General features: G+C 60.8%; 1 protein-coding gene and 1 long non-coding RNA gene across 6 annotated transcripts; one reads left to right on the top strand and one right to left on the bottom strand.

The window, feature by feature from the left end:
• Positions 1-199: 199 nt before the first annotated feature.
• On the bottom strand, positions 200-10,446 carry KIF22 (kinesin family member 22). Of its 5 annotated transcripts, none has more exons than XM_074998389.1 (13): positions 10,192-10,446; positions 9,379-9,567; positions 7,791-7,918; positions 7,535-7,695; positions 2,615-3,055; positions 2,072-2,225; positions 1,883-1,988; positions 1,621-1,795; positions 1,376-1,508; positions 904-974; positions 599-805; positions 415-474; positions 200-279 (listed from the first exon to the last, which is right to left on the bottom strand). In XM_074998389.1, exons 1-13 carry the CDS (start codon positions 10,221-10,223, stop codon positions 217-219), a joined length of 1,920 nt encoding a protein of 639 aa, XP_074854490.1. In that variant the 5' UTR covers positions 10,224-10,446; the 3' UTR covers positions 200-216. The 5 variants fall into 5 exon arrangements, with proteins under 5 accessions (XP_074854490.1, XP_074854489.1, XP_074854493.1 ...); XM_074998388.1 differs by having other exon boundaries at positions 9,379-9,570; XM_074998392.1 differs by lacking the exon at positions 10,192-10,446 and adding an exon at positions 10,059-10,180 and having other exon boundaries at positions 9,379-9,570.
• On the top strand, positions 10,238-23,991 carry LOC142015069 (uncharacterized). Its single transcript, XR_012646089.1, has 4 exons — positions 10,238-10,260; positions 18,037-18,191; positions 23,304-23,461; positions 23,854-23,991. It is a non-coding gene; the product is annotated as an uncharacterized LOC142015069 (long non-coding RNA).
• Positions 23,992-24,303: the final 312 nt, after the last annotated feature.

Raw genomic sequence — 24,303 nt, forward strand, 5'->3', positions numbered from 1 at the left:
GGAGGCGCTGCTGATTGGCTGCCGCCCGCGGGGCGCGCGCCTGCCCTGTAACGGTCGTTCCCTTCCCTCCGTTAGGCTGGGATCCCGCCCCGCTCACAAAATGGCCGCCGGCCTGACCCCTGACCCCGCGGCGGGCGCTATCGAGCCCCCCTCCCCCCCGTGCGGCCCGGCGGCGCGGGAAGGAGGCGGCGGAGGCGGCTGACTGACACAGACACTTTATTGAGCGGCACAGACGGGGGGCGGGGCCGCGACGCTGCCCAGGGCGCTCAGCAGGTTGGCCTAGGGGAGAGAGCGAGTCAGAGCGGGGAACAAGCCTCGGCCCCCCTTTCAGCCCCCCCCCCACACACACAACCCGGCCCAGGCCCCCGCCCCCCATTCCCCGCCCGCTGCTCCCCTCCCCCGCCCCCCCCTCACCTTCAGGAAAGAGGCCACTTGCTTGGCTGTCATCCCCTCCAGCTGCTGCAGGTCCTCCACCTGCGCCGGAGGAGAGAGTGAGGGGCCTGGGCCTGGGCCTAGAGCTGCCCCCCGCCCCCGCCCCCCCCACTGGGGCCTGTGCCTAGAGCTGCCCCCCGCCCCCTGCGCGGCCAGGCCTGGGTACCTGAGCGAAGGGCCCATGCAGGCGCCGCCAGGCCAGGATGAGGCGGGCTTTCTTCTCCCCAATACGGTGCAGGGCGCGCAGCTCCTTGGCACTGCCCTCATTGAGCAGGGCCAGCAGGTTTGCCCGGCCCTGGGCCAGCAGGTCAGGGCGCAGCGTCAGTTCCCAGGGCGGCACCTCATTCTCTGCCCCAGGTGCCCACACAGGGGCCTGCGGAGACAAGGGCCGGTCACTTCCCCTCTATGGCCCCAAACATCCCCCACCCCCAGTCTGCACCAGCCCCCATCACCCCAGCCTGCACATCTCACCAGCTTTTTCTGGAGAACCAGGACCCCTTCATCTCCATGGGGCACCATCTGCTTCCCAAGCGGGGTCTGCACTGGAGAGCAGAGGTGGGATAGGTTAGCTGGAAGCCAGGTTATACTCAGCTATACTAAGAGAATAATGAGATACACATCACAGAGCTGGAAGGGCCCTCAGCAGTCATTCAGTGCCTCTGGGCAGGATCAAGCACCATCCTTGACAGATTTTTTTTTTTTGGTTAATCTGTTTGCCCCCCAGGGACTGAAAATGCTGGGTTTAGCAGGCCAGTGCTCCAAGCAGAAGTGGCATAGTGCCTGCCTCTGGGCCAGCCAATGGTGGGAGGAAAAGAGCCTGGGTTTGCTCCTGGCTGTACAAGGGGAGTCTGCCAGTTAGAGCAGCAGGGGGTGGCAGTCCAGACACCTGGCATTCCTTGAGTGGTTCAGTCAGGAGAAGATCAGGGCTTTGAGCCCCCCTTACCTTGTTGCAGGGGCAGCACCACAGCCTGTTTCCGGGGCCTGGGGGGGCCCCTGCTGTGGGGCAGAGGCTTGGGCAGACAGGCCTTGTCCAGCAGTGCCACAGCTTCCAGCTCCCTTTGCTTCTCCTTCAGCTTCTGTAGGGGAAGCCAGCACAGCAGAGAGGAGGCAGCTGGGGGCTGGAAGGAACCAGGGTTGGGGGCCCCAGGGACAGGCAGAGGAGCACAGGGAGCTGTGGGACTCACCCACCTGCAGCTCACCACGGGTCTCCTCCAGCTGGCGCAGCAGAGCCACGCGCTCTCGCCGGGGAGTGGTAAGCAGCGGCAGCCTTTGCCCAGCACCCCCCTGTTGCTTCTCCAGCTGCTCCAGCCTCAGCAGTCGTTGCACCAGCCCTGCATCCAGCTGCTCCAGTGGCAGCAGGGAGCTGAGGGTGGAGAAGACACCATTAGCCTAGTAGCCTTCACCCCAGGCCCTCCTGCATGCCACTCCCCCAGGGCCTCTAGCCCCTCACCTGAGCGGCTCAGCCTCAGTAGGATCCTCCTCAGGAGGTCGCTTGGCTTGGGGGCTAGCACTCTCACGGCCAGGTCCAGGATCCTCATGAGGCCTCTTGCGTGCAGCTGTGAGAAGATAGAGGGTCAGGCCAGGCTGGGCACAAGCTCTAGGGCTGCCCCCTTGACCAGGCTGCCCTGTCTGGTCTTACCAGGGGCCGGCAGCATCTCCTGGGTGAAGGGTCGGTTCACCACCTGCTTGGACTTGGCAGCAAAGTTCAGCGTGCTCAGCGTGTCAAAATAGAAGTGCTGCTCCGGGGCCACATTGGCAATGATCACACTGTGAGCAGAGCCCCCCAGGGAGTCCTGGGGAGAGAGGGAGCCCGGGAGTCCGACACCCATCCAGCCTGGTGACCCACCACCCCGCCTCCCACCCAGAGCAGAGAGGGGGCCTGGGAGTCCAGCACCCACACAGCCCAGTACCCCACCACCCCGCCTCCCGCCCAGAGCCAAGAGGGAGCCCAGGAGTCCGGCACCCATCCAGCCCAGTACCCCACCAACCCGCCGAGAGAGAGCCCAGGAGTCCAGTGCCCGTCCACCACAAGCTAGCAGACCTGGGGGCTGGGCACACACGCTGTCCCTTCTCCCTGTTTGAGCTCAGGGCCTGACTGAGGTCAGCTCTGAGGCTCCTTGGCAGGACCCCTGGTACAGCCCATGTCTGCTCTCCCCATCGTCCCAGGTAGGGCCTGACACACCTGCAGGAGGCGGGTGAGCTTGCTGTCACGGTAGGGCACGCGGGGCAGCCCCTGGTTCAGGGCATCCACCACCTTGCTGAGCACATGCAGGGAGGTGTTGATGGCGCCACTCTCCTTGAGCCGCAGGCCACGGTTCCCAGTGCGCCGGTTGTCCTCAGAGCCGGCCAGGTCAATGAGGCACAGCTTGGCTGTGCGGCAGCGATGGGGTGGTGCCCGCTGGACCCGCCCCACCCGCACCAGCAGGACAGCATGGCTGCGGCTCGAGCGGTCGTTGAGCTGAGTGGAGGCCACCGTGCGGTTGCGGCTGGCCGGCAGGAAGTGTCGCTCGAAGTCCCCAAAGCTGCTCAGCTCCCGCTGCGTCAGCCCTGGGATCAGGATGTTCCGGTCCCGGTCCTCTCGGATTGGCAGGTCCTGCTGGGACGGCTCTAACAGATCCAGCACCTGGAATGCAGGGGACAGAGACCATCCAGGAAGGGTCCTACTGCCCTGTAATGGAGAGTGGGGTGCCCAAGCTCTGCACCCCTCCACAGCCAGGGGCGACTCACTTAGCTAGTGGAGGAGGTGGTTTGTTAGGCAACAGGGATGCAGCTTGATGCACTCGTCACCACAGCAGCCAGAAGTGGTCTGTCCGACCCATGGTGGGGGGAGGAGATCCCCCTGAGGGACCCTGCCGGGGGCCCTGTCCGCTTTGTTCCTTTCCAGATTTCCACACCCCAACTGCCAGTGTCCCATTAAAAACTAACAGGGAGGCTCCACCTTTTCATTGTCACCAGGCCACCTAGGTTACAAATGACCATGGGCTGGTCACCAGGGTTACACACATGCACCCTGCCCCATCGTCTCACCAGCCCAGCCAGTGCCCACCTGTGGCCATTGTAGATGCAAAGGCGCACCCCCCCCCCCCCCCATGAGCCCATGTCCATCCTGCTTCACCCCCACACACACACCTGCCAGCCACCCCCCCCGGACAACAGCGACCCCAACCCCAGGCAGTGGAGCCCTAACAAGCTCTCCACAGGCAGCCAAGCAAAACTTGCCCTGCTGGACCATACAGGGCCACAGAGGCTGCTGAGGCCACTGGCCGAGCACAATAGGCTGGGCTGTAACTTCCATCTCTGGCTGACACCACTTGCTGCGCTTTGACCAGCCAGCCCCACTCCAGTGGCCTGAGTCTCTCTCAGGGTCTGCCTTTGTGGGGCTTGCGGAGCAGAGTTTCCCCACAGAGGCTGCAGATCCAGAGTTCCAGCCAAAGGAGGTGGTGGGGGCCCTGGAGGCTTCCCCTGGAGGAAGAGAAGGGCCCTAGTGCAGGGTGGGCTAAATGAAGGGGCTTCCAGGTGTAGATACATCTGTTTTACCTATCTTCTCATTGGAACTTTTAAATATTGTCAAGTTACTTCATGTATCATTGTACTAAGCCCTGTTGTATAGACATGTAGTTCTATTTTGTAGAAAAGTTAAGAACATAAGAACGGCCATACTGGGTCAGACCAAAGGTCCATCTAGCCCAGTATCCTGTCTGCTGACAGTAGCCAATGCCAGGTGCCCCAGAGGAGGCGAACCGAAGACAACGATCAAGCGATTTGTCTCCTGCCATCCATCTCCCGCCTTCGACAAAAGGCTCGGCACCATTCCTTACCCCTGGCTAATAGCCATCTATGGACCTAACTGCCAAATATTTATCGAGCTCTTTTTTAAACAGTCAGAGTGCTGGCCTTCACAGCCTCCTCTGGTAAGGAGTTCCACAGGTTGACTGTGCGCTGTGTGAAGAAAAAACTCTTATTAGTTTTGAACCTGCTACCCATTAATTTCATTTGGTGTCCTCTAGTTCTTATATTATGGGAACAGGTAAATAACTTTTCTGTTTTCACTTTCTCCACACCATTCATGATTTTAGATACCTCTATCATATCGCCCCTCAGTCTCCTCTTTTCTAGACTGAAAAGTCCCAGTCTCTCCTCATATGGGACCCTTTCCAAACCCTTAATCATTTTAGTTGCCCTTTTCTGAACCTTTTCTAATGCCAGTATATCTTTTTTGAGGTGAGGAGACCACATGTGCATGCAGTACTCAAGATGTGGGCGTACCATAGTTTTATATAGGGGAAGAAAGATATTTGTCTTACTTTCTGTTCCTTTTTTAATCATTCCCAACATCCTATTTGCTTTACTGACTGCCGCTGCACACTGCATGGATGTTTTCAGAGAACTATCCACTATAATTCCAAGATCCCTTTCCTGATCTGTTGTTGCTAAATTTGCCCCCATCATATTATATGTATAATTAGGGTTATTTTACCCAATGTGCATTACCTTACACTTACCCACATTAAATTCGTTTGCCATTTTGCTGCCCAGTCACTCAGTTTGCTGAGATCTTTTTGAAGTTCTCCACAGTCTGCTTTGGTTTTGACTATCCTGAACAGTTTGGTGTCATCTGCAAACTCTGCCACCTCACTGCCTACCCCTCTCTCTACATCATTGACAAATAAGTTGAACAAGATTGGTCCCAGGACCGACCCTTGGGAAACTCCACTAGTTACCCCCTTCCATTGTGAAAATTTACCATTTATTCCTACCCTTTGTTTCCTGTCTTTTAACCAGTTCCCAATCCATGAAAGGATCTTTCCTCCTATCCCATGACCACCTAATTTACATAAGAGCCTTTGGTGAGGGACCATGTCAAAGGCTTTCTGGAAATCTAAGCATACTAGGTCTACTGGACCCCTGTCCGCATGCTTGTTAACCCCTTCAAAGAACTCTAATAGATTAGTAAGACACGACTTCCCTTTACAGAAACCATGTTGACTTTTGCCCAACAAATCATGTTCCTCTGTCTGACAATTTTATTCTTTACTGTTGTTTCTACTAATTTGACCCGTATTGACGTTAGACTTACCGCTCTATAATTGCCAGGGTCTCCTTTAGAGCCCTTTAACTATTGGTGCTATATTAGCTGTCTTCCAATCCTTGGGTGCCGAAGCTGATTTAAAGGATAGGTTACAAACCACTGTTAATAGTTCCGCAATTTCACATTTGAGTTCTTTCAGAACCCTTGGGTGAATACCATCCGGTGCCAGAGACTTGTGACTGTTTAGCCTAACAATTAGTTCCAAAACCTCCTCTAATGATACTTCAATCTGGGAGAGTTCCTCAGATTTGTCACCCATAAAGGACGACTCAGATTTGGGAATCTCTCTAACATCCTCAGCCGTGAAGACTGAAGCAAAGAAATCATTTAGTTTTTCTGCAATGGCATTATCTTCCTTGATTGCTCCTTTTATGTCTCTATCGTCCAGGGGCCCCACTGCTTTTTAGCAGGCTTCCTGCTTCTAATGTACTTAAACATTTTACTATTTTTTTTTGAATTTATGGCTAACTGTTCCTCAAAAATCTTTTGGCTTTTCTTATTACATTTTTACATTTAGTTTGGCAGTGTGTGTGTTCCTTTCTATTTTGATCACTAGGATTTGACTTCCACTGTTTAAGAGATGCCCTTTTATCTCTCACTGCCTCTTTTACATGGTCGTTAAGCCATGGTGGCTCTTTTTTAGGTCTCTTACTGTGTTTTTTAATTTGAGGTATACGTTTAAGTTGGACCTCTAATATGGTATCTTCGAAAAGTTTCCACGCAGCTTGCAGGGATTTTACTCTAATTACTCTACCTTTTAATTTCTGCTTAACTAACCTCCTCATTTTTGTGTAATTCCCCTTTTTGAAATTAAATACCAGAGTGTTGGACTGTTGCAGTGTTCTTCCCAACACAGGAATATTAAATGTTATTGTCACTATTTCCAAGTGGTCCTGTAACAGTTACCTCTTGGACCAGATCCTGTGTTCCACTCAGTACTAAATCAAGAATTGCCTCTCCCCTTGTGGGTTCCTGTACCAGCTGCTCCAAGAAGCAGTCATTTAAGGCATCAAGAAATTTTCTCTCTGAATCCCTTCCTGAGGTGACATGCACCCAGTCAATATGGGGATAATTGAAATCCTCCATTATTAGTGAGTTTTTTATTTTGATAGCCTCTCTAATCTCCCTTAGCATTTCTGCATAACTATCACTGTCCTGGTCAGGTGGTCAATAATATATCCCTAGTGCTATATTCCCATCAGAAGAAGGAATTGCTATCCATAGTGATTCTATTGAACATTTTTACTTCCTAGAAGTAGGTAAGGTAAGACAAAACTCTCTCTACCCTTTCTTTTTGGGTTGTTTAATTGATTGCCCTGTGGAGTGAATGAGGTGTGAATGGAAAGGCAGGAGACCCACACCTCCAGGTATGGAGAAGGTGGATCCAAGACCAATGAGAAGAAAAATGGAGCCTGTGAAGTGGGCCCATTGAAAGAAGACTGGCCACATGGACACCTTGGGAGTCACCAGCAAGTGCCTGACTTTGGAAGCACCACCCAGAAGAAGGTGCTAAATGCATATTTTTAAGGCTGCTCTCCCAGATGATGCATCTGCATGAGGGGGCTAACGAGGGGGCAACCTGCCTGGGAGAGAGGACTGTATAATGAAGGCATCTTGCACAGGGACCCCGGGTTTTGTCTTGTCACTGGAGCACCAAGCCGGATCGGCAGAAGCCCGGCTCCCCCACTTCCCCCCTCCCCCTAACCTGGCCAGTGCAGTTATGGGGAGCAACTATTAGTAACAGCAACAAGACGCATGTGCAAGAGAGAATGGGATACATCATATGCATATGATAAGTGCCGATTGCTGTGTGTGTGTTACCAATAACTGCACTATTTTGCCTTTTCCCCTGAAGAGATCCCATGCAGTACTTTTCAGTACAATACAGAGACTGTTCCAAGTTGGTGTCTCAGCCCCTCTGCTGAGGATCTGTAGCAGTGGATCCAGCATCTGGCTGAACAAGCACTCCCCTTGTACCTACTACAAGCCTAGCTGCCTCTGCCCCTTGCTTGCCTTCTCCTGGTAGATCTCCAGGTAGGACATGGAGACTGAGTAGTCCCATTCCTCTCCCCCTGGCAAGCAGCTCGCCCCTCGTGTCATCTGCAAGACATCGCGCAGTGCCCGCGGGATCACTCCTGGCTGCTCCGGGCTACCCAGCATGGTGTGCGTCTTACCTGCAGGAGGCAAGAAATCAGTTTCTGGACAGCCACTGCTCCCTTCCCCCAACTCCCCAGAATCAGCCCCTCAAGCCCATGTTCCCCTCACTCACCAGCACCTGTGGGCCCATAGGCCAGCACGCTGGCGTTCTGCCCCTCCAGCAAGTGGCGCAGGACAGGCTGCACTGAGCCAGTGTATATGTCATGCTGGGTGGCTTTATCTCCATAGAAGGTGTCAAACCTGGAGGCAGGTGAAAGGGAGCTGGTGAGGGAAGAGCCCTGAGAGCACCCCAGCTGGGAACCCCTCTGTGACAGCATGTCCCACCCCCCATTTTTATGGAAATGTGGTTTTGACTCTGCATACCTCAAATATATGTTTTATGGAAAACAGGGCAAGTACTCGCCCATTGGCAAGACAGATCCCCTGAGCCTGTAGGTTCCATTTTGTGTATGGCTCTTCCTTGCATAGGAGCATCCACACAGTAAGTGCAAACCTGCTTATTCTTTAGGCTTTCTGATAAGTACCACTAAAGGCTCTTAAGGAACTTCATATCCTGGTATTCAGGTTGACAGTCTGAATTGTCTTGTTTTTCCTGTAAGCCCAACCTGTGGTAGACCCTACAGTGACCATGGCCTTTGGTGCTGCAATCCCCAAGGAGTTTGGTGTTTTCCAGTCTGATGGGAGGCTGGAACAAAGACTTTCTGCCCTGGGGAATTCCCTGTAAGGAATGGGGAGCAGGCAAGTGCGGTCTTCCTTTGGCTGTTATCAGACAGTGCTCTTCCACAGGAACGGTAATGTGCAGAAGTCTGTGGGAGAGCACTTCAATCTCCCTGGACGCTCAGTAGCAGATTTAAGGGTGACAGTGCTGAAAACAAAGAAGTTTCAAAACTCAAGTGGAGAGAGAAATCTCTGAGCTGCAATTTGCAAATTTGACTCCATTAACCATGGATTAAACAGAGACTGAGTGTGGCTCCCACCTTACAAAAGGAGCTTCTCTGCCCTAGATGTTAACATCTCCACATTAGACTGACAATGGGCCATATCCCCCATCTTATCTGACCTGTTTTTTCCTCTCTTCATACATACTACTAATAATTTGGCTTTTGAAACTGCTCCCCCACCCTGAGGGCATCCAGGAACACCGGCAGTGGCGGGGGTGTCAGCTCTGGCCAGAGAACAACTGAAAGAACAACTGAGGTGAAAAATATGATTTGTAACAATTCCCCCAGTGTACTGGGCTTAGCAGACATGTTAGGCTTCTTTTAGTTTAGTAATTTACTTCAGTGTCTGTTTTTCAACTTGCAATCACCCAAATCCTACCTTCTGATATTTAATAAAATGCTTGTTCATCATCAACCTCTGTGTAAATAATTGTTAGCCAGAGTGGGGAGCTCTTTGGCTTATAGAGAGGGACCTTGCAACCTCTCTCTACGTAAGGCTTTTGTATCGAGCAAGACAGACTTATTTGGGGCTGCATTCCTGGATACTGACAAACCCATGTAGCTGAGCCCTTTTAGAACGGAACCATTGCCAGTGTCTGTATGACGCTGTTGGGCATCTAGTAGTCCAACTCTGTTCTTTTGCTGGGGGAAACTAGAGTTTCTGGCTCAGCACAGCCTGTAGGCAGGCTCAGAATGCTCAGCCCAACAGGTGACGATCCCAGGGGAGCTCTGGGACCCAGCCCTGCCACCCACGCTTACTGGTACTGCATGGTCTCCTTCTTGTTCCTCCAGTTGATGATCTCCAGGGAGCGGGAGTCCAGGCCGCGGATGCAGGGGTCCCCTTGGGTGCAGGGGCGCAGGCGCACACACACCTGCACACGAGCCGGCGGGGAGGCACGGCGGGGCTCAGCCATGCTGGCTCGGGACTGGGATGGCATGGCAGGGCTGCTGCTGGAAGGAAGAGTTAGACTCCAGCAGGGGCGAGCTCCAGCCCACGCCCGCGCCAGGCTCCCTGGCCTGGGTCCGGGTGGAACCTCCTGCTCGCACCAAAGGGACACCCTCGTGAGCCAGCCAGGCCGCCTCCTCTGCCCCCCGCCCCGCGAGCGCCCCAGGGCCCCCCACCACCACCCCGTGAGCAGCCCAGGGCCCCGCCCCGCTCCGCTCCTCTCCGCTCCTCTCCTCGGCCCCCGCGAGCGCCCCAGGGCCCCCCACCACCCCGTGAGCAGCCCAGGGCCCCGCCCCGCTCCGCTCCGCTCCTCTCCGCTCCTCTCCTCGGCCCCCGCGAGCGCCCCAGGGCCCCCCACCACCACCACCCCCCCCCCGTGAGCAGCCCAGGGCCCCGCCCCGCCCCGCCCCGCCCCGCCCCTCTCCTCTCCTCTCCTCTCCTCTCCTCTCCTCTCCTCGGCCCCCGTGAGCGCCACAGGGCCCCGCACGCTCACCGGGCCCCACCCCGTTCTCTTTCGGGTCCGGCAGGAGCTCGCGGGCCGCAGGCGTTTGTATTTGGCGCTAGCCCCGCCCCTCCCGAGAGTGCGCCAATCAGGGCCCACGCCGGGCGAGGAGCCTCGTACGCACCACGGAAGGAAGGGAGACAGGCGGAAGCGCATGCGCACTAGAGCGACACAAGATGGCGGCGCGGACGAGGTAGTTCCATTGACAAATCAGCAGCTATTGACACCCCACGAGGCGGCCCGTGCGGCGGACGGCAGCGGGCGCGCTGGGGGAGGGGCTCCACTCCTGCTACGGCTCACGCGAGTGGTGGAAACGCGCACGCTGCCTCGCAAGTCGGGGGGGAGGGCAATGGAGCGGAGCATGCGCACTAGACGCTCGAGTAGTTCGCACATGCGCACGGAAGGGAAAGGGCCGGGCGCGGCTCAGGGAACGACGCGAAAGGCGCATGCGCAACAAAAAGGCGGGAAGGGCCGCTTCCTCCCTCGGGCCGCCGCGCGCTCGGTCCCCCACGCGGAGCAGGAGAGGGGCCGGGGCCGGGGCCGGGGCCGGGCGGTGCCCGCGGGGCAGTGACCCGGCGCTGACGGGCCCGGCCCGGGTATCCCCGAGCGGAGCTTCCCTCGGGGCAGGAGCCGGTCCCAGCCTCGGGACGTGTCCGCGGCTGCGCTCACCAGAAGCGCGCGGTGTCTTTTACAGGGGAAGGGCGAGAGCGCTGTGCGTGGAGAGCAGAGCACCGCGCTCCGTGCGCCCACCTGCAGCCCCCCTCCCCGTGCGCCCACCTGCAGCCCCCCTCCCCGTGCGCCCACCTGCAGCGCCCCCCTCCCCGTGCGCCCCCTCCCCCTCCCCGTGCGCCCACCTGCAGCCCCCCTCCCCGTGCGCCCCCCTCCCCCTCCCCGTGCGCCCACCTGCAGCCGCCCCCTCCCCGTGCGCCCCCCTCCCCCTCCCCGTGCGCCCACCTGCAGCGCCCCCCTCCCCGTGCGCCCCCCTCCCCCTCCCCGTGCGCCCACCTGCAGCCCCCCCTCCCCGTGCGCACCCCTCCCCCTCCCCGTGCGCCCACCTGCAGCCCCCCTCCCCGTGCGCCCACCTGCAGCGCCCCCCTCCCCGTGCGCCCACCTGCAGCCCCCCCTCCCCGTGCGCCCCCTCCCCCTCCCCGTGCGCCCACCTGCAGCCCCCCTCCCCGTGCGCCCCCCTCCCCCTCCCCGTGCGCCCACCTGCAGCGCCCCTCCCCGTGCGCCCCCCTCCCCCTCCCCGTGCGCCCACCTGCAGCCCCCCCTCCCCGTGCGCCCCCCTCCCCCTCCCCGTGCGCCCACCTGCAGCGCCCCCCTCCCCGTGCGCCCACCTGCAGCCCCCCCTCCCCGTGCGCCCACCTGCAGCCCCCCTCCCCGTGCGCACCCCTCCCCCTCCCCGTGCGCCCACCTGCAGCCCCCCCTCCCCGTGCGCCCCCCTCCCCCTCCCCGTGCGCCCACCTGCAGCCCCCCCTCCCCGTGCGCCCACCTGCAGCGCCCCCCTCCCCGTGCGCCCCCTCCCCCTCCCCGTGCGCCCACCTGCAGCCCCCCTCCCCGTGCGCACCCCTCCCCCTCCCCGTGCGCCCACCTGCAGCCCCCCCTCCCCGTGCGCCCCCCTCCCCCTCCCCGTGCGCCCACCTGCAGCCCCCCCTCCCCGTGCGCCCACCTGCAGCCCCCCTCCCCGTGCGCCCCCCTCCCCCTCCCCGTGCGCCCACCTGCAGCCCCCCTCCCCGTGCGCACCCCTCCCCCTCCCCGTGCGCCCACCTGCAGCCCCCCCTCCCCGTGCGCCCCCCTCCACCTCCCCGTGCGCCCACCTGCAGCCCCCCCTCCCCGTGCGCCCCCCTCCCCCTCCCCGTGCGCCCACCTGCAGCGCCCCCCTCCCCGTGCGCCCACCTGCAGCCCCCCCTCCCCGTGCGCCCACCTGCAGCGCCCCCCTCCCCGTGCGCCCCCTCCCCCTCCCCGTGCGCCCACCTGCAGCCCCCCCTCCCCGTGCGCCCCCCTCCCCCTCCCCGTGCGCCCACCTGCAGCCGCCCCCTCCCCGTGCGCACCCCTCCCCCTCCCCGTGCGCCCACCTGCAGCCCCCCTCCCCGTGCGCCCCCTCCCCCTCCCCGTGCGCCCACCTGCAGCCCCCCTCCCCGTGCGCCCCCCTCCCCCTCCCCGTGCGCCCACCTGCAGCCCCCCTCCCCGTGCGCCCCCCTCCCCCTCCCCGTGCGCCCACCTGCAGCCCCCCTCCCCGTGCGCCCCCCTCCCCCTCCCCGTGCGCCCACCTGCAGCCCCCCTCCCCGTGCGCCCCCCTCCCCCTCCCCGTGCGCCCACCTGCAGCCCCCCCTCCCCGTGCGCCCCCCTCCCCCTCCCCGTGCGCCCACCTGCAGCCCCCCCTCCCCGTGCGCACCCCTCCCCCTCCCCGTGCGCCCACCTGCAGCCCCCCCTCCCCGTGCGCCCCCCTCCCCCTCCCCGTGCGCCCACCTGCAGCCCCCCCTCCCCGTGCGCCCACCTGCAGCCCCCCTCCCCGTGCGCCCCCCTCCCCCTCCCCGTGCGCCCACCTGCAGCCCCCCTCCCCGTGCGCACACCCTCCCCCTCCCCGTGCGCCCACCTGCAGCCCCCCCTCCCCGTGCGCCCCCCTCCCCCTCCCCGTGCGCCCACCTGCAGCCCCCCCTCCCCGTGCGCCCCCCTCCCCCTCCCCGTGCGCCCACCTGCAGCCCCCCCTCCCCGTGCGCCCACCTGCAGCGCCCCCCTCCCCGTGCGCCCACCTGCAGCCCCCCCTCCCCGTGCGCCCCCTCCCCCTCCCCGTGCGCCCACCTGCAGCCCCCCCTCCCCGTGCGCCCCCCTCCCCCTCCCCGTGCGCCCACCTGCAGCCGCCCCCTCCCCGTGCGCACCCCTCCCCCTCCCCGTGCGCCCACCTGCAGCCCCCCTCCCCGTGCGCCCCCTCCCCCTCCCCGTGCGCCCACCTGCAGCCCCCCTCCCCGTGCGCCCCCCTCCCCCTCCCCGTGCGCCCACCTGCAGCCCCCCTCCCCGTGCGCCCCCCTCCCCCTCCCCGTGCGCCCACCTGCAGCCCCCCTCCCCGTGCGCCCCCCTCCCCCTCCCCGTGCGCCCACCTGCAGCCCCCCTCCCCGTGCGCCCCCCTCCCCCTCCCCGTGCGCCCACCTGCAGCCCCCCCTCCCCGTGCGCCCCCCTCCCCCTCCCCGTGCGCCCACCTGCAGCCCCCCTCCCCGTGCGCCCCCCTCCCCCTCCCCGTGCGCCCACCTGCAGCGCCCCCCTCCCCGTGCGCCCCCTCCCCCTCCCCGTGCGCCCACCTGCAGCCCCCCTCCCCGTGCGCCCCCCTCCCCCTCCCCGTGCGCCCACCTGCAGCCGCCCCCTCCCCGTGCGCACCCCTCCCCCTCCCCGTGCGCCCACCTGCAGCCCCCCCTCCCCGTGCGCACCCCTCCCCCTCCCCGTGCGCCCACCTGCAGCCCCCCCTCCCCGTGCGCACCCGTCCCCCTCCCCGTGCGCCCACCTGCAGCGCCCCCCTCCCCGTGCGCCCCCTCCCCCTCCCCGTGCGCCCACCTGCAGCCCCCCTCCCCGTGCGCCCCCCTCCCCCTCCCCGTGCGCCCACCTGCAGCCGCCCCCTCCCCGTGCGCCCCCCTCCCCGTGCGCCCACCTGCAGCGCCCCCCTCCCCGTGCGCCCCCCTCCCCCTCCCCGTGCGCCCACCTGCAGCCCCCCCTCCCCGTGCGCACCCCTCCCCCTCCCCGTGCGCCCACCTGCAGCCCCCCTCCCCGTGCGCCCACCTGCAGCGCCCCCCTCCCCGTGCGCCCACCTGCAGCCCCCCTCCCCGTGCGCCCCCCTCCCCCTCCCCGTGCGCCCACCTGCAGCCCCCCCTCCCCGTGCGCACCCCTCCCCCTCCCCGTGCGCCCACCTGCAGCCCCCCCTCCCCGTGCGCCCACCTGCAGCGCCCCCCTCCCCGTGCGCCCCCTCCCCCTCCCCGTGCGCCCACCTGCAGCCCCCCTCCCCGTGCGCCCACCTGCAGCCGCCCCCTCCCCGTGCGCCCCCCTCCCCGTGCGCCCACCTGCAGCGCCCCCCTCCCCGTGCGCCCCCCTCCCCCTCCCCGTGCGCCCACCTGCAGCCCCCCCTCCCCGTGCGCACCCCTCCCCCTCCCCGTGCGCCCACCTGCAGCCCCCCTCCCCGTGCGCCCACCTGCAGCGCCCCCCTCCCCGTGCGCCCACCTGCAGCCCCCCTCCCCGTGCGCCCCCCTCCCCCTCCCCGTGCGCCCACCTGCAGCCCCCCCTCCCCGTGCGCACCCCTCCCCCTCCCCGTGCGCCCACCTGCAGCCCCCCCTCCCCGTGCGCACCCGTCCCCCTCCCCGTGCGCCCACCTGCAGCCCCCCTCCCCGTGCGCCCACCTGCAGCGCCCCCCTCCCCGTGCGCCCCCTCCCCCTCCCCGTGCGCCCACCTGCAGCCCCCCTCCCCGTGCGCCCCCCTCCCCCTCCCCGTGCGCCCACCTGCAGCCGCCCCCTCCCCGTGCGCCCCCTCCCCCTCCCCGTGCGCCCACCTGCAGCCCCCCTCCCCGTGCGCCCCCCTCCCCCTCCCCGTGCGCCCACCTGCAGCCGCCCCCTCCCCGTGCGCCCCCCCTCCCCGTGCGCCCACCTGCAGCGCCCCCCTCCCCGTGCGCCCCCCTCCCCCTCCCCGTGCGCCCACCTGCAGCCCCCCCTCCCCGTGCGCACCCCTCCCCCTCCCCGTGCGCCCACCTGCAGCCCCCCTCCCCGTGCGCCCACCTGCAGCGCCCCCCTCCCCGTGCGCCCACCTGCAGCCCCCCTCCCCGTGCGCCCCCCTCCCCCTCCCCGTGCGCCCACCTGCAGCCCCCCCTCCCCGTGCGCCCACCTGCAGCCCCCCCTCCCCGTGCGCACCCCTCCCCCTCCCCGTGCGCCCACCTGCAGCCCCCCCTCCCCGTGCGCCCACCTGCAGCGCCCCCCTCCCCGTGCGCCCCCTCCCCCTCCCCGTGCGCCCACCTGCAGCCGCCCCCTCCCCGTGCGCCCCCCTCCCCGTGCGCCCACCTGCAGCGCCCCCCTCCCCGTGCGCCCCCCTCCCCCTCCCCGTGCGCCCACCTGCAGCCCCCCCTCCCCGTGCGCACCCCTCCCCCTCCCCGTGCGCCCACCTGCAGCCCCCCTCCCCGTGCGCCCACCTGCAGCGCCCCCCTCCCCGTGCGCCCACCTGCAGCCCCCCTCCCCGTGCGCCCCCCTCCCCCTCCCCGTGCGCCCACCTGCAGCCCCCCCTCCCCGTGCGCACCCCTCCCCCTCCCCGTGCGCCCACCTGCAGCCCCCCCTCCCCGTGCGCACCCGTCCCCCTCCCCGTGCGCCCACCTGCAGCCCCCCTCCCCGTGCGCCCACCTGCAGCGCCCCCCTCCCCGTGCGCCCCCTCCCCCTCCCCGTGCGCCCACCTGCAGCCCCCCTCCCCGTGCGCCCCCCTCCCCCTCCCCGTGCGCCCACCTGCAGCCGCCCCCTCCCCGTGCGCCCCCCTCCCCGTGCGCCCACCTGCAGCGCCCCCCTCCCCGTGCGCCCCCCTCCCCCTCCCCGTGCGCCCACCTGCAGCCCCCCCTCCCCGTGCGCACCCTCCCCCTCCCCGTGCGCCCACCTGCAGCCCCCCTCCCCGTGCGCCCACCTGCAGCGCCCCCCTCCCCGTGCGCCCACCTGCAGCCCCCCTCCCCGTGCGCCCCCCTCCCCCTCCCCGTGCGCCCACCTGCAGCCCCCCTCCCCGTGCGCCCCCCTCCCCCTCCCCGTGCGCCCACCTGCAGCCCCCCTCCCCGTGCGCCCCCTCCCCCTCCCCGTGCGCCCACCTGCAGCCCCCCTCCCCGTGCGCCCACCTGCAGCGCCCCCCTCCCCGTGCGCCCACCTGCAGCCCCCCCTCCCCGTGCGCACCCCTCCCCCTCCCCGTGCGCCCACCTGCAGCCCCCCCTCCCCGTGCGCACCCCTCCCCCTCCCCGTGCGCCCACCTGCAGCCGCCCCCTCCCCGTGCGCACCCCTGCCCGTGCGCCCACCTGCAGCCGCCCCCTCCCCGTGCGCACCCCTCCCCCTCCCCGTGCGCCCACCTGCAGCCCTCCCCCTCCCCGTGCGCACCCCTCCCCGTGCGCCCACCTGCAGGCCCCCCCTCCCCGTGCGCACCCCTCCCCCTCCCCGTGCGCCCACCTGCAGCCCCCCCCTCCCCGTGCGCACCCCTCCCCCTCCCCGTGCGCCCACCTGCAGCCCTCCCCCTCCCCGTGCGCCCCCCTCCCCCTCCCCGTGCGCCCACCTGCAGCCCTCCCCCTCCCCGTGCGCACCCCACCCCACTCCCGTGCGCCCACCTGCAGCCCTCCCCCTCCCCGTGCGCCCACCTGCAGCCCCCCCTCCCCGTGCGCCTCCCCCTCCCCGTGTGCCCACCTGCAGCCCCCCCTCCCCGTGCGCACCCCTCCCCGTGCGCCCACCTGCACCCCCCTCCTGTGTGCACCCCTCCCCCCCCCGTGCGCACACCTGCACCCCACTCCCGTGCGCCCACCTGCAGCCCTCCCCCTCCCCGTGCGCACCCCTCCCCCTCCCCGTGCGCACACCTGCACCCCACTCCCGTGCGCACCCCTCTCCCTCCCCGTGCGCCCACCTGCAGCCCTCCCCACTCCCGTGCGCACCCCTCCCCGTGTGCCCACCTGCAGCCCTCCCCCTCCCCGTGCGCCCACCTGCACCCCACTCCCTTGCGCACCCCTCCCCCTCCCCGTGCGCCCACCTGCAGCCCTCCCCCCTCCCCGTGCGCACACCTGCACCCCACTCCCGTGCGCAGCCCTCCCCCTCCCCGTGCGCACACCTGCACCCTCCTCCCATGTGCACCCCTCCCTGTGCGCCCACCTGCGCACCCCTCCCTGTGCGCCCACCTGCAGCCCTCCCCGTCCTGTGCACACCCCTCCCTCTCCCATGCGCCCACCTGCAGCCCCCCCTCCCCGTGCGCACGCCTCCCCGTGCACCCACCTGCAGCCCTCCCCCTCCCCGTGCGCACACCTGCACCCCCCTCCTGTGCGCACCCCTCCCCGTGCGCCCACCTGCAGCCCTCTCCCTCCCCGTGTGCACCCCTCCCCCTCTCCCGTGCGCCCACCTGCAGCCCTCCCCCTCCCCCTCCCCGTGCGCCCACCTGCAGCCCTCCCCCTCCCGTGCGCACACCTGCACCCCCCCTCCCCCTCCCCTTGCGCACACCTGCACACCGCTCCCATATGCACACCTGCACACCTCCCCCTCCCTGTGTGCACACCTCTCCTGTACACACACCTGCAGCCCTCCCCCTCCCCGTGCACACACCTGCAGCCCGACTTCTCTCGTGCACACACCTGCACACCTCCCCCTCCCCGTGCGCATGCCTGCACACCTCCCCATGCGCACACCTCCCCCTCACCGTGTGCACACCTGCACGCCTCCCCCCACCGTGCACACACCTGCACACCTCTACCTCCCCGTGCGCACACGTACACACCTCCCTCCCTGTCCCATGCGCACACCTGCACGCCTCCCCCCACCGTGCACGCACCTGCACACCTCTACCTCCCCGTGCGCACACCTGCACACCTTTCTCCTCCCTCTCCCATGCGCGCACACACCTGTCCCTCCCTGTTCACAGCTGCACACCTCTCCCTTTCCCATGCACACACCTGCACACCTTCCTCCTCTCTCTCTTATGCGCACACACCCCCCTCTCCCTCCCCAGGTACACAGGTACACACCTCTCCCATGCACACACCTACACACCTCCCTCCCTGTCCCATGCACACACATACCTCCCTCTCCCATGCACACACATAGACACCTCCCTCCCCGTCCCATGTGCACACACTCCCTCTGCCATGCACATATGTACACATCTCTCCCTCTCCCATGCACACACATACACACCTGTCTCCCTCTCCCATGCACACATGTACACACCTCCGTCTCCCTTGTGGCGAACTGTATAAAGTTAGCATAACTAACATGGCTTCTGTAAGGCGAAGTGCCCACGTGATTGGCTCCGCTTGCTGACTCCGCTTGCTGGCAGAGAAGCTGACCATAGTACGACCCCACTCAGGAATGAACACCACGACCTGCAAGGAGCTGGAAGGAACTGGATCTAACTGAACTAGAAGTGCTGTGTCCTGTCAAGGTAGGATGTTGAAAAATTATCTTTTTGTTCACCTGTTACTGTAGCCTGTATCCAATCAAATGTATCCTAGTTGCTGTGTTTGACCAATCAGCTGTGTGCAAGTTAAGACTATAAATGTTCTGTTGCTTTGCTATCCGGGGTCCCTCTCCCCGCAGAGGCACCTTATGCGCACAACAAACACCTTGTAATTCTACCCCAGAGAAGTCTCCGTGTCTCTCAGTTAGCTGGACCACTGTCGTTTCTTTGACACCCTCTCCCATGCACACACGTACACATGTCTCTACATCACTCTCTCTCTCCTGGTTATTATAGTTACCAAAGGTTGCTCAGTCCAATCCACTGGCCAGATGGATCAGAGGTGGATGTGGAGCCAGGTTCTGTTGATCCAGATCAATGCTCTGATGTTGACAAGACGAGAAGAGGAGCCCAGCTCTGGAGTGGGGCCCACATCTTTTTATAGCTTTTCGTCCACAGTTCTGGTTCTGTCCCACTGCCCCAGGCACTGAGAGTCACCAGTCAACGGCAGATGGGTTTGATCCTTTCCCACAGCCCTGATTTCTGTGTGACTCATCACCTGCAGATGGAACTTAATCTTCCTCTCTGGGGGGTTACTGCTGTAGAGTCCATTTCTCATTGTTCTTCAGGCATTAAGTCTTTGTTGTACTGACATGGGGGGTTCCAGAAGTTAACTCTCTCAGCGTCATTCACATTTCCGGATGGATCCCACACACTCCCATTCTCACACAGACAGCACAAGGCTTACAGAAGAACATATCCTTCAAAATGGAGTCCTAGGTACAATATGGAGTTAGGTATAAAGTGGTACAAAGCTCCTATTAAAAGATACAGGGTGATGCAGGGAAATACACATCTACATGGTAACCCAAAGGTTCTACTGAAGCACACCTATCTGTTTAGGGTTGCTACGCTATTCTTGGGAATAAAGTTTAACTTGTTAGTTGAATTTTTAACACTAGATTTTATAAAGTTGAGGTCAAGTGTCCTGACCAGCTAAGAAGGTCAGTTTAGTTTGTCCCCACGTGGATGGCTGGAGTGCGGAAGCAGTGCATTCTGGGCACCTGTCCCACAGGTCCTGCCCCCCCATTGCATTTTTGGATTTTGTGCTGGTGTCTTATGGGGGAAAAAAAGGTTGCCCCAAGTACTTCTGGGTTTCCGATGCCACGATCCCAGAATGCATTTTTCTCACCTCCCCGGTGGTCTGGGGAAAAAAAGTGCATTTTCATGCACTTTTCATCTTCCCTGTCAGCTGCCATTGCAGACAGCAAGGTGGATCCCAGTGTATTTCAAAGTTTGATGCAGTGTTTTGTGCTCTGGTCGGACACTGCAGTGCAGTATCTTCTGAACATAACGCCCGTGCAGAATGAGGTCGTCATTGCAGGGGCCTTTGAGGGGAATAAATCTCTGGAGAGAAGAACTGCAGAGTTTCTGGCAGCACTGCAGAGTGGAGGTTCTGGAGCTGCAAGACCAGCACAGAGTGGTGGGATCGCATTGGTTTGCAAGACTTCTGCATCCATAAAGCCACTTCCAAGGAACTTTGTGAACTGTTGTCTCTTGCCCTCACGTGCAATGATACCAGAATGAGACCTGCTTTGACAGTAGAGAAGTGTGTGGCAATTGCTTTTGAAGCTTGCAATGTCAGACAGCTACTGGCCAGTGGGTAATCAATTTGGAGTTGCCAAATTTGGGTACACACCTCTCATAGAGCTGGAAGGGACCACAGGAAGTCATTGAGTCCAGTCTCCTGCCCTCTTCGCAAGGCCAAGCACCATTCCTACCCCCCGCCCCGCTTTTTTTTTTTTTTTTTAAATCTCATTGCCCCAGGGCCCTAAATGGCCTCCTTAAGGATTGAGCTCACAACCCTGGGTTTAGCAGGCCAGGGCTCAAACCACTGAGCTATCCCTCCCACCCGCTGGTACTGAGAGAACTGGCAAATGTCATTGCAGACCCCTTGGCCACTATCTTTGGAAACTCATGAAGTTTGGGAAAGGTCCCAGATGACTGGAAAAAGGTAAATGTAGTGCCTATCTTTGAAAAAGGAAAGAAGGACAATACCAGGAGCTATAGACCGGTCAGCCTTACTTCAGTCCCTGGAAAAATCATGGGGGGGACCCTCAAGGAATCCATTTTGAAGCATTTGGAAGAGGAGAAAGTGATCAAGATTAGTCAACATGGATTCACCAAGGGCAAGTCGTGCCAGACCAATCTAATTAGCTTCTATGGTGTAATTAGCTCTGTGAACATGGGGAAGTCAATGGATGTGATACACCTTGACTTTAGTAAAGCTTTTGATACAGTTTCTCACACCCTTCTTGCCCATAAGTTGAGGAAGTATGGATGTGTATGTGGACTGTAAGATGGATAGAAAGCTGGCTAGGCAGCCGGGCCCAACAGGTAGTGAGCAGTGTGGCTCAATGTCTGGCTGGCAGTCAGTTTCAAGTGGAGTGCCGCAAGGATCGGGGTGTTATTGTTCAGGACTATTGTTCAACATCTTTATTAATGATCTGAATGAGGGGATGGATGCACTGCATCAGCAAATTTATGGATGACACTTAGCCAGGGGGATAAGTAGATACATTGGAAGGTAGGGATGGGGTCCAGAGTGGCCTAGGTTAATTGGAGGAGTGGGCCAAAAGTAATCTGATGAGGTTCAACAAGGACAAGTGTGGAGTCCTGCACTTGGGATGGAAGAATCCCAAGCATTGTTACAGATGGGGGACCAGCTGAATAAGGAGGAGTGCAGCGGAACAGGACCTGGGGATTACAGTGGGTGAGAGGCTGGATATGAATCAACAGTGTGCCCTGGTAGCCAAGAAGTCTAGTGACATATTGGGGTGCATTAGAAAGAGCATTTCCGGCAGCTCAAGAGAAGTTATTATTCCCCTCTACTCAGCAGTGGTGAGGCCACACCTGAAGTTTTGCACCCAGTTCTGGGTTCCCCCCCGCAAGTAAAGAAAGGATGTGGATGCACTGGAATGGTCCCAGTGGATGGCAATGAAAATTATTATGGGGCTGGACCTATGAGAAGAGGCTGAGGGATTTGGGATCATTTAGTTTGCAAGACAGAAGAGTGAGGGGCAAGTTGATAGCTTCCTTAAGCTTCTTGAAATGGGACTCTAAAGAGGATGGAGAGAGGCTGTTCTCAGCAGTAACAGATGGCAGAACAGGGAGCAATGGCCTCAAGTTACAGAGGGAGGGGTCTCGGTTGGCTATTAGAAAAAAATATTTCACCAGGAGAGTGATGAAACATTGGAATGTGTTACCTGGAGAGGTGGTGGAATAAGTTCTGGCCTGACAAAGTCCTGGCTGGGATAATTTAGAGGGGGTTGATTCTGCTTTAGGCAGGGGGCTGGACTTGATGACCTTCTGAGGTCCCTTCCAGCCCTAGGATTTTATGATTCTGTGATAAATCTGCGGTGGGGGCTGTCATCATACAGGTACCACGGTGATCAACATGCTTCTCCTGCAGAAGACAGCAACTCTGGGGAATGTGCAGCAGACAGTGGATGGATTTACTGCCATGGGGTTCCCTAACTGTGGTGGGGTCATAGGTGGAATGTACATCCCCATCCTGGCACCAGACCACCAGGCTTCAGAGTACATTAACCACAAGGGGTACTTCTCTGGAGTGTTCCAAGTGTTGGTAGAAAAATTCGGTTCACAAGAAAGAATTTCCTGAACCAATCAAAGTCATTTCACCTGTATCAGTGTGGGGTGATCGGGAAGGCTGCATGACGCGTGAATCTTTAGGAATTCTGGTCTGTTTAAAAGGCTCCAGAGTGTCACTTTCTTTACAGACCAGAAAATTAACACTGGAGGAGTGGAAATGCCCATAGTTATTGTGGGTGACCCTGCTTGCCCTTTCTTCCCTTGGCTTATGAAACGCTGCACAGGCACCCTGGACTCCAGTAAGGAACACTCTAACTACAAGGTGAGCAGGTGCCAAATGGTGATAGAATGTGCCTTTGACCATTTAAAAGTGAGGTCAAGGTGCCTGCTAACCTGCTTTGACCTCAATGTAGTGAACACTACCTTGGTCATTGGGGCCTGCTGTATTCTTCTTAACATTTGCAAGGTGAGCGGGGAAGTTTTATGCTTGCATGGGGGACAAGGCAGAGGTCCTGTCAAGAAGTTATCAGCTGCTGACCTGAAGGGAAAACAGGAAAGCCCAGAAAGACGCACTGAAAATCAGGAATGCCTTGAAAATCATGTTTGTGAATGAGCCTGAAGGGCATTAAGGGGCATCCCTCCTCTGCTACCGTGCTATTTCCTTGCCCTTTATGAAACGCCCCATAAACCATGACACACCCATCAACCCCCAAAGCATGTTAACAAATAAACAAAACTTTTTCCAAAATATAATGTTTTTATTTAGGGAGCACCAATGGAAGGGGGGGGATATGGGGAGAAAAGGGATAATAGGGTCATGATTAGTCCTGGTGGGTGTCGATGTTTTGATGCTAGGAAGCTGGGCTCTCTGTGGCCTTCCTCCCCTCAGGCTGGGTCCCTGATGAGAGAAGGGTGTCAAAAGTTTGGAGGTATGAGGTATGGAAGCCAGGGGTGGGGGTGGGATCGATTGGAAGAGGGGTTCTGAGTCAGGAGCAGGGGACTGGGCTGACTGGGTTGAAGGAGGTCTACAATGATGGTGCCTGGAGTGGCCTGGGGATGCTGTGCCTCTAAAATGGAAAGGTAATGTGTGTGGATGGGGGACATGTAATAGGGGGGGCATGCATGGGTTGATGACTCTAGCAGCAAGGTCATTAATTCCGTCTGCCTGTTCAGAATGGATACGTCCAATTGTGATTTCTTTATCACTGAATTCAGTAACTCTGCTTGCCCATAAAAGACATGATCGACTCATACATTCATTCTTGTGCCTGTATCATTTGCTTCCTCCAATCACAAATTTCACTGTTTTCTTTGGAAACTGCTTGGATATAGTTCTCCCACAAATCATTCTTGCTCTTCTTCCAGATCATAGACAGACGGCTATCTGCTGAACTGTGCACTCGTTGTCATTTTCCAGGGTTGTTAGCTGATCAAACAAATTTAGAAATACGCATTAGCAACAGCAACATTTTTCTCTTTACTCAGAACAATGACCATAATGACAGAAGTAATGGCTGCCTGTCTCTATGGGAGAACATGTTGCAACCTCAAGGTCACTGGCTACTTGCAAGACAGAAGAACGCATGATTCCAAGCAGAAAAGTTTGAGTTTGTCCACAAAAGAGGTTTACAGTCAATACTATGGTAAGCTATATTCAGTTCACAGAAAGAAAAACATCCTAAACCAATGCCGGGGTCAGGGGAGGGTGGCGCAGCATGTAGGGATGGCTTGGGACCATGAGGGAGCAAGCGTATGCTGCTTAAAGCAGCACCTGGATTTTCAATTCCCAAATGGCTGCTGTATGAATGAAAAAAATCATTAAAAAAGTCAGTGGGAGTGCACATGTGAACCAGAGGAGGGGCTGATCACCTGCCGGCCCTAAAGAGAGAGGGGGGCAGGCTGCCGTATGCGCGACTGCATGCCTGCCCTGGATTTTAGTGCAGTTGCACCAGGAGATGCATGAGTTTGCTGTGCACTGGGTAGGATGCCAGGCAAAAAATCATTAGTGACTCTTGAAACTTCCCATGCATTGTAGGTGGCCAAACGAGACATCAGCCTGACTGCACAAGGGAAAAGGGATGGGGAACGATTGCTTGTTCTATCCTGCTTCATGGAAGAAAATTTGCGAGAATGGTCTGTGGTGCCATGATTCCAGATCACTTACTGGTGGCCTGGCGCAGTGAGGTGTCTTCGTATGGAAGCAGGAATAAGTCACGTGTCCCCAAAAATCTTCCACTTCCTACAAAAAAGAAAAGAGAATCAATTTCCTAAATTACTTCATACCTCAGGATACTCCAACTACAACAACAACAGCTCAACTAACAATATTGTTAACCTTTCCAGCCACCAACTCAGCCCAGCAGAAGAGTCTCTCTTATCCTGGGGTCTTTCCTTCTGCCCCACTTCCTCCAGACACTTAACACAATTCTGTGGTGACCTTGAAGCCTTCTTTTGCTGCCTCTGTTTAAAGGAATTCTTCCAACAC

Source organism: Carettochelys insculpta, chromosome 6 (assembly GCF_033958435.1).
Source record: "Carettochelys insculpta isolate YL-2023 chromosome 6, ASM3395843v1, whole genome shotgun sequence".
In the NCBI taxonomy this organism is placed as follows: Eukaryota; Metazoa; Chordata; order Testudines; family Carettochelyidae; genus Carettochelys; species Carettochelys insculpta.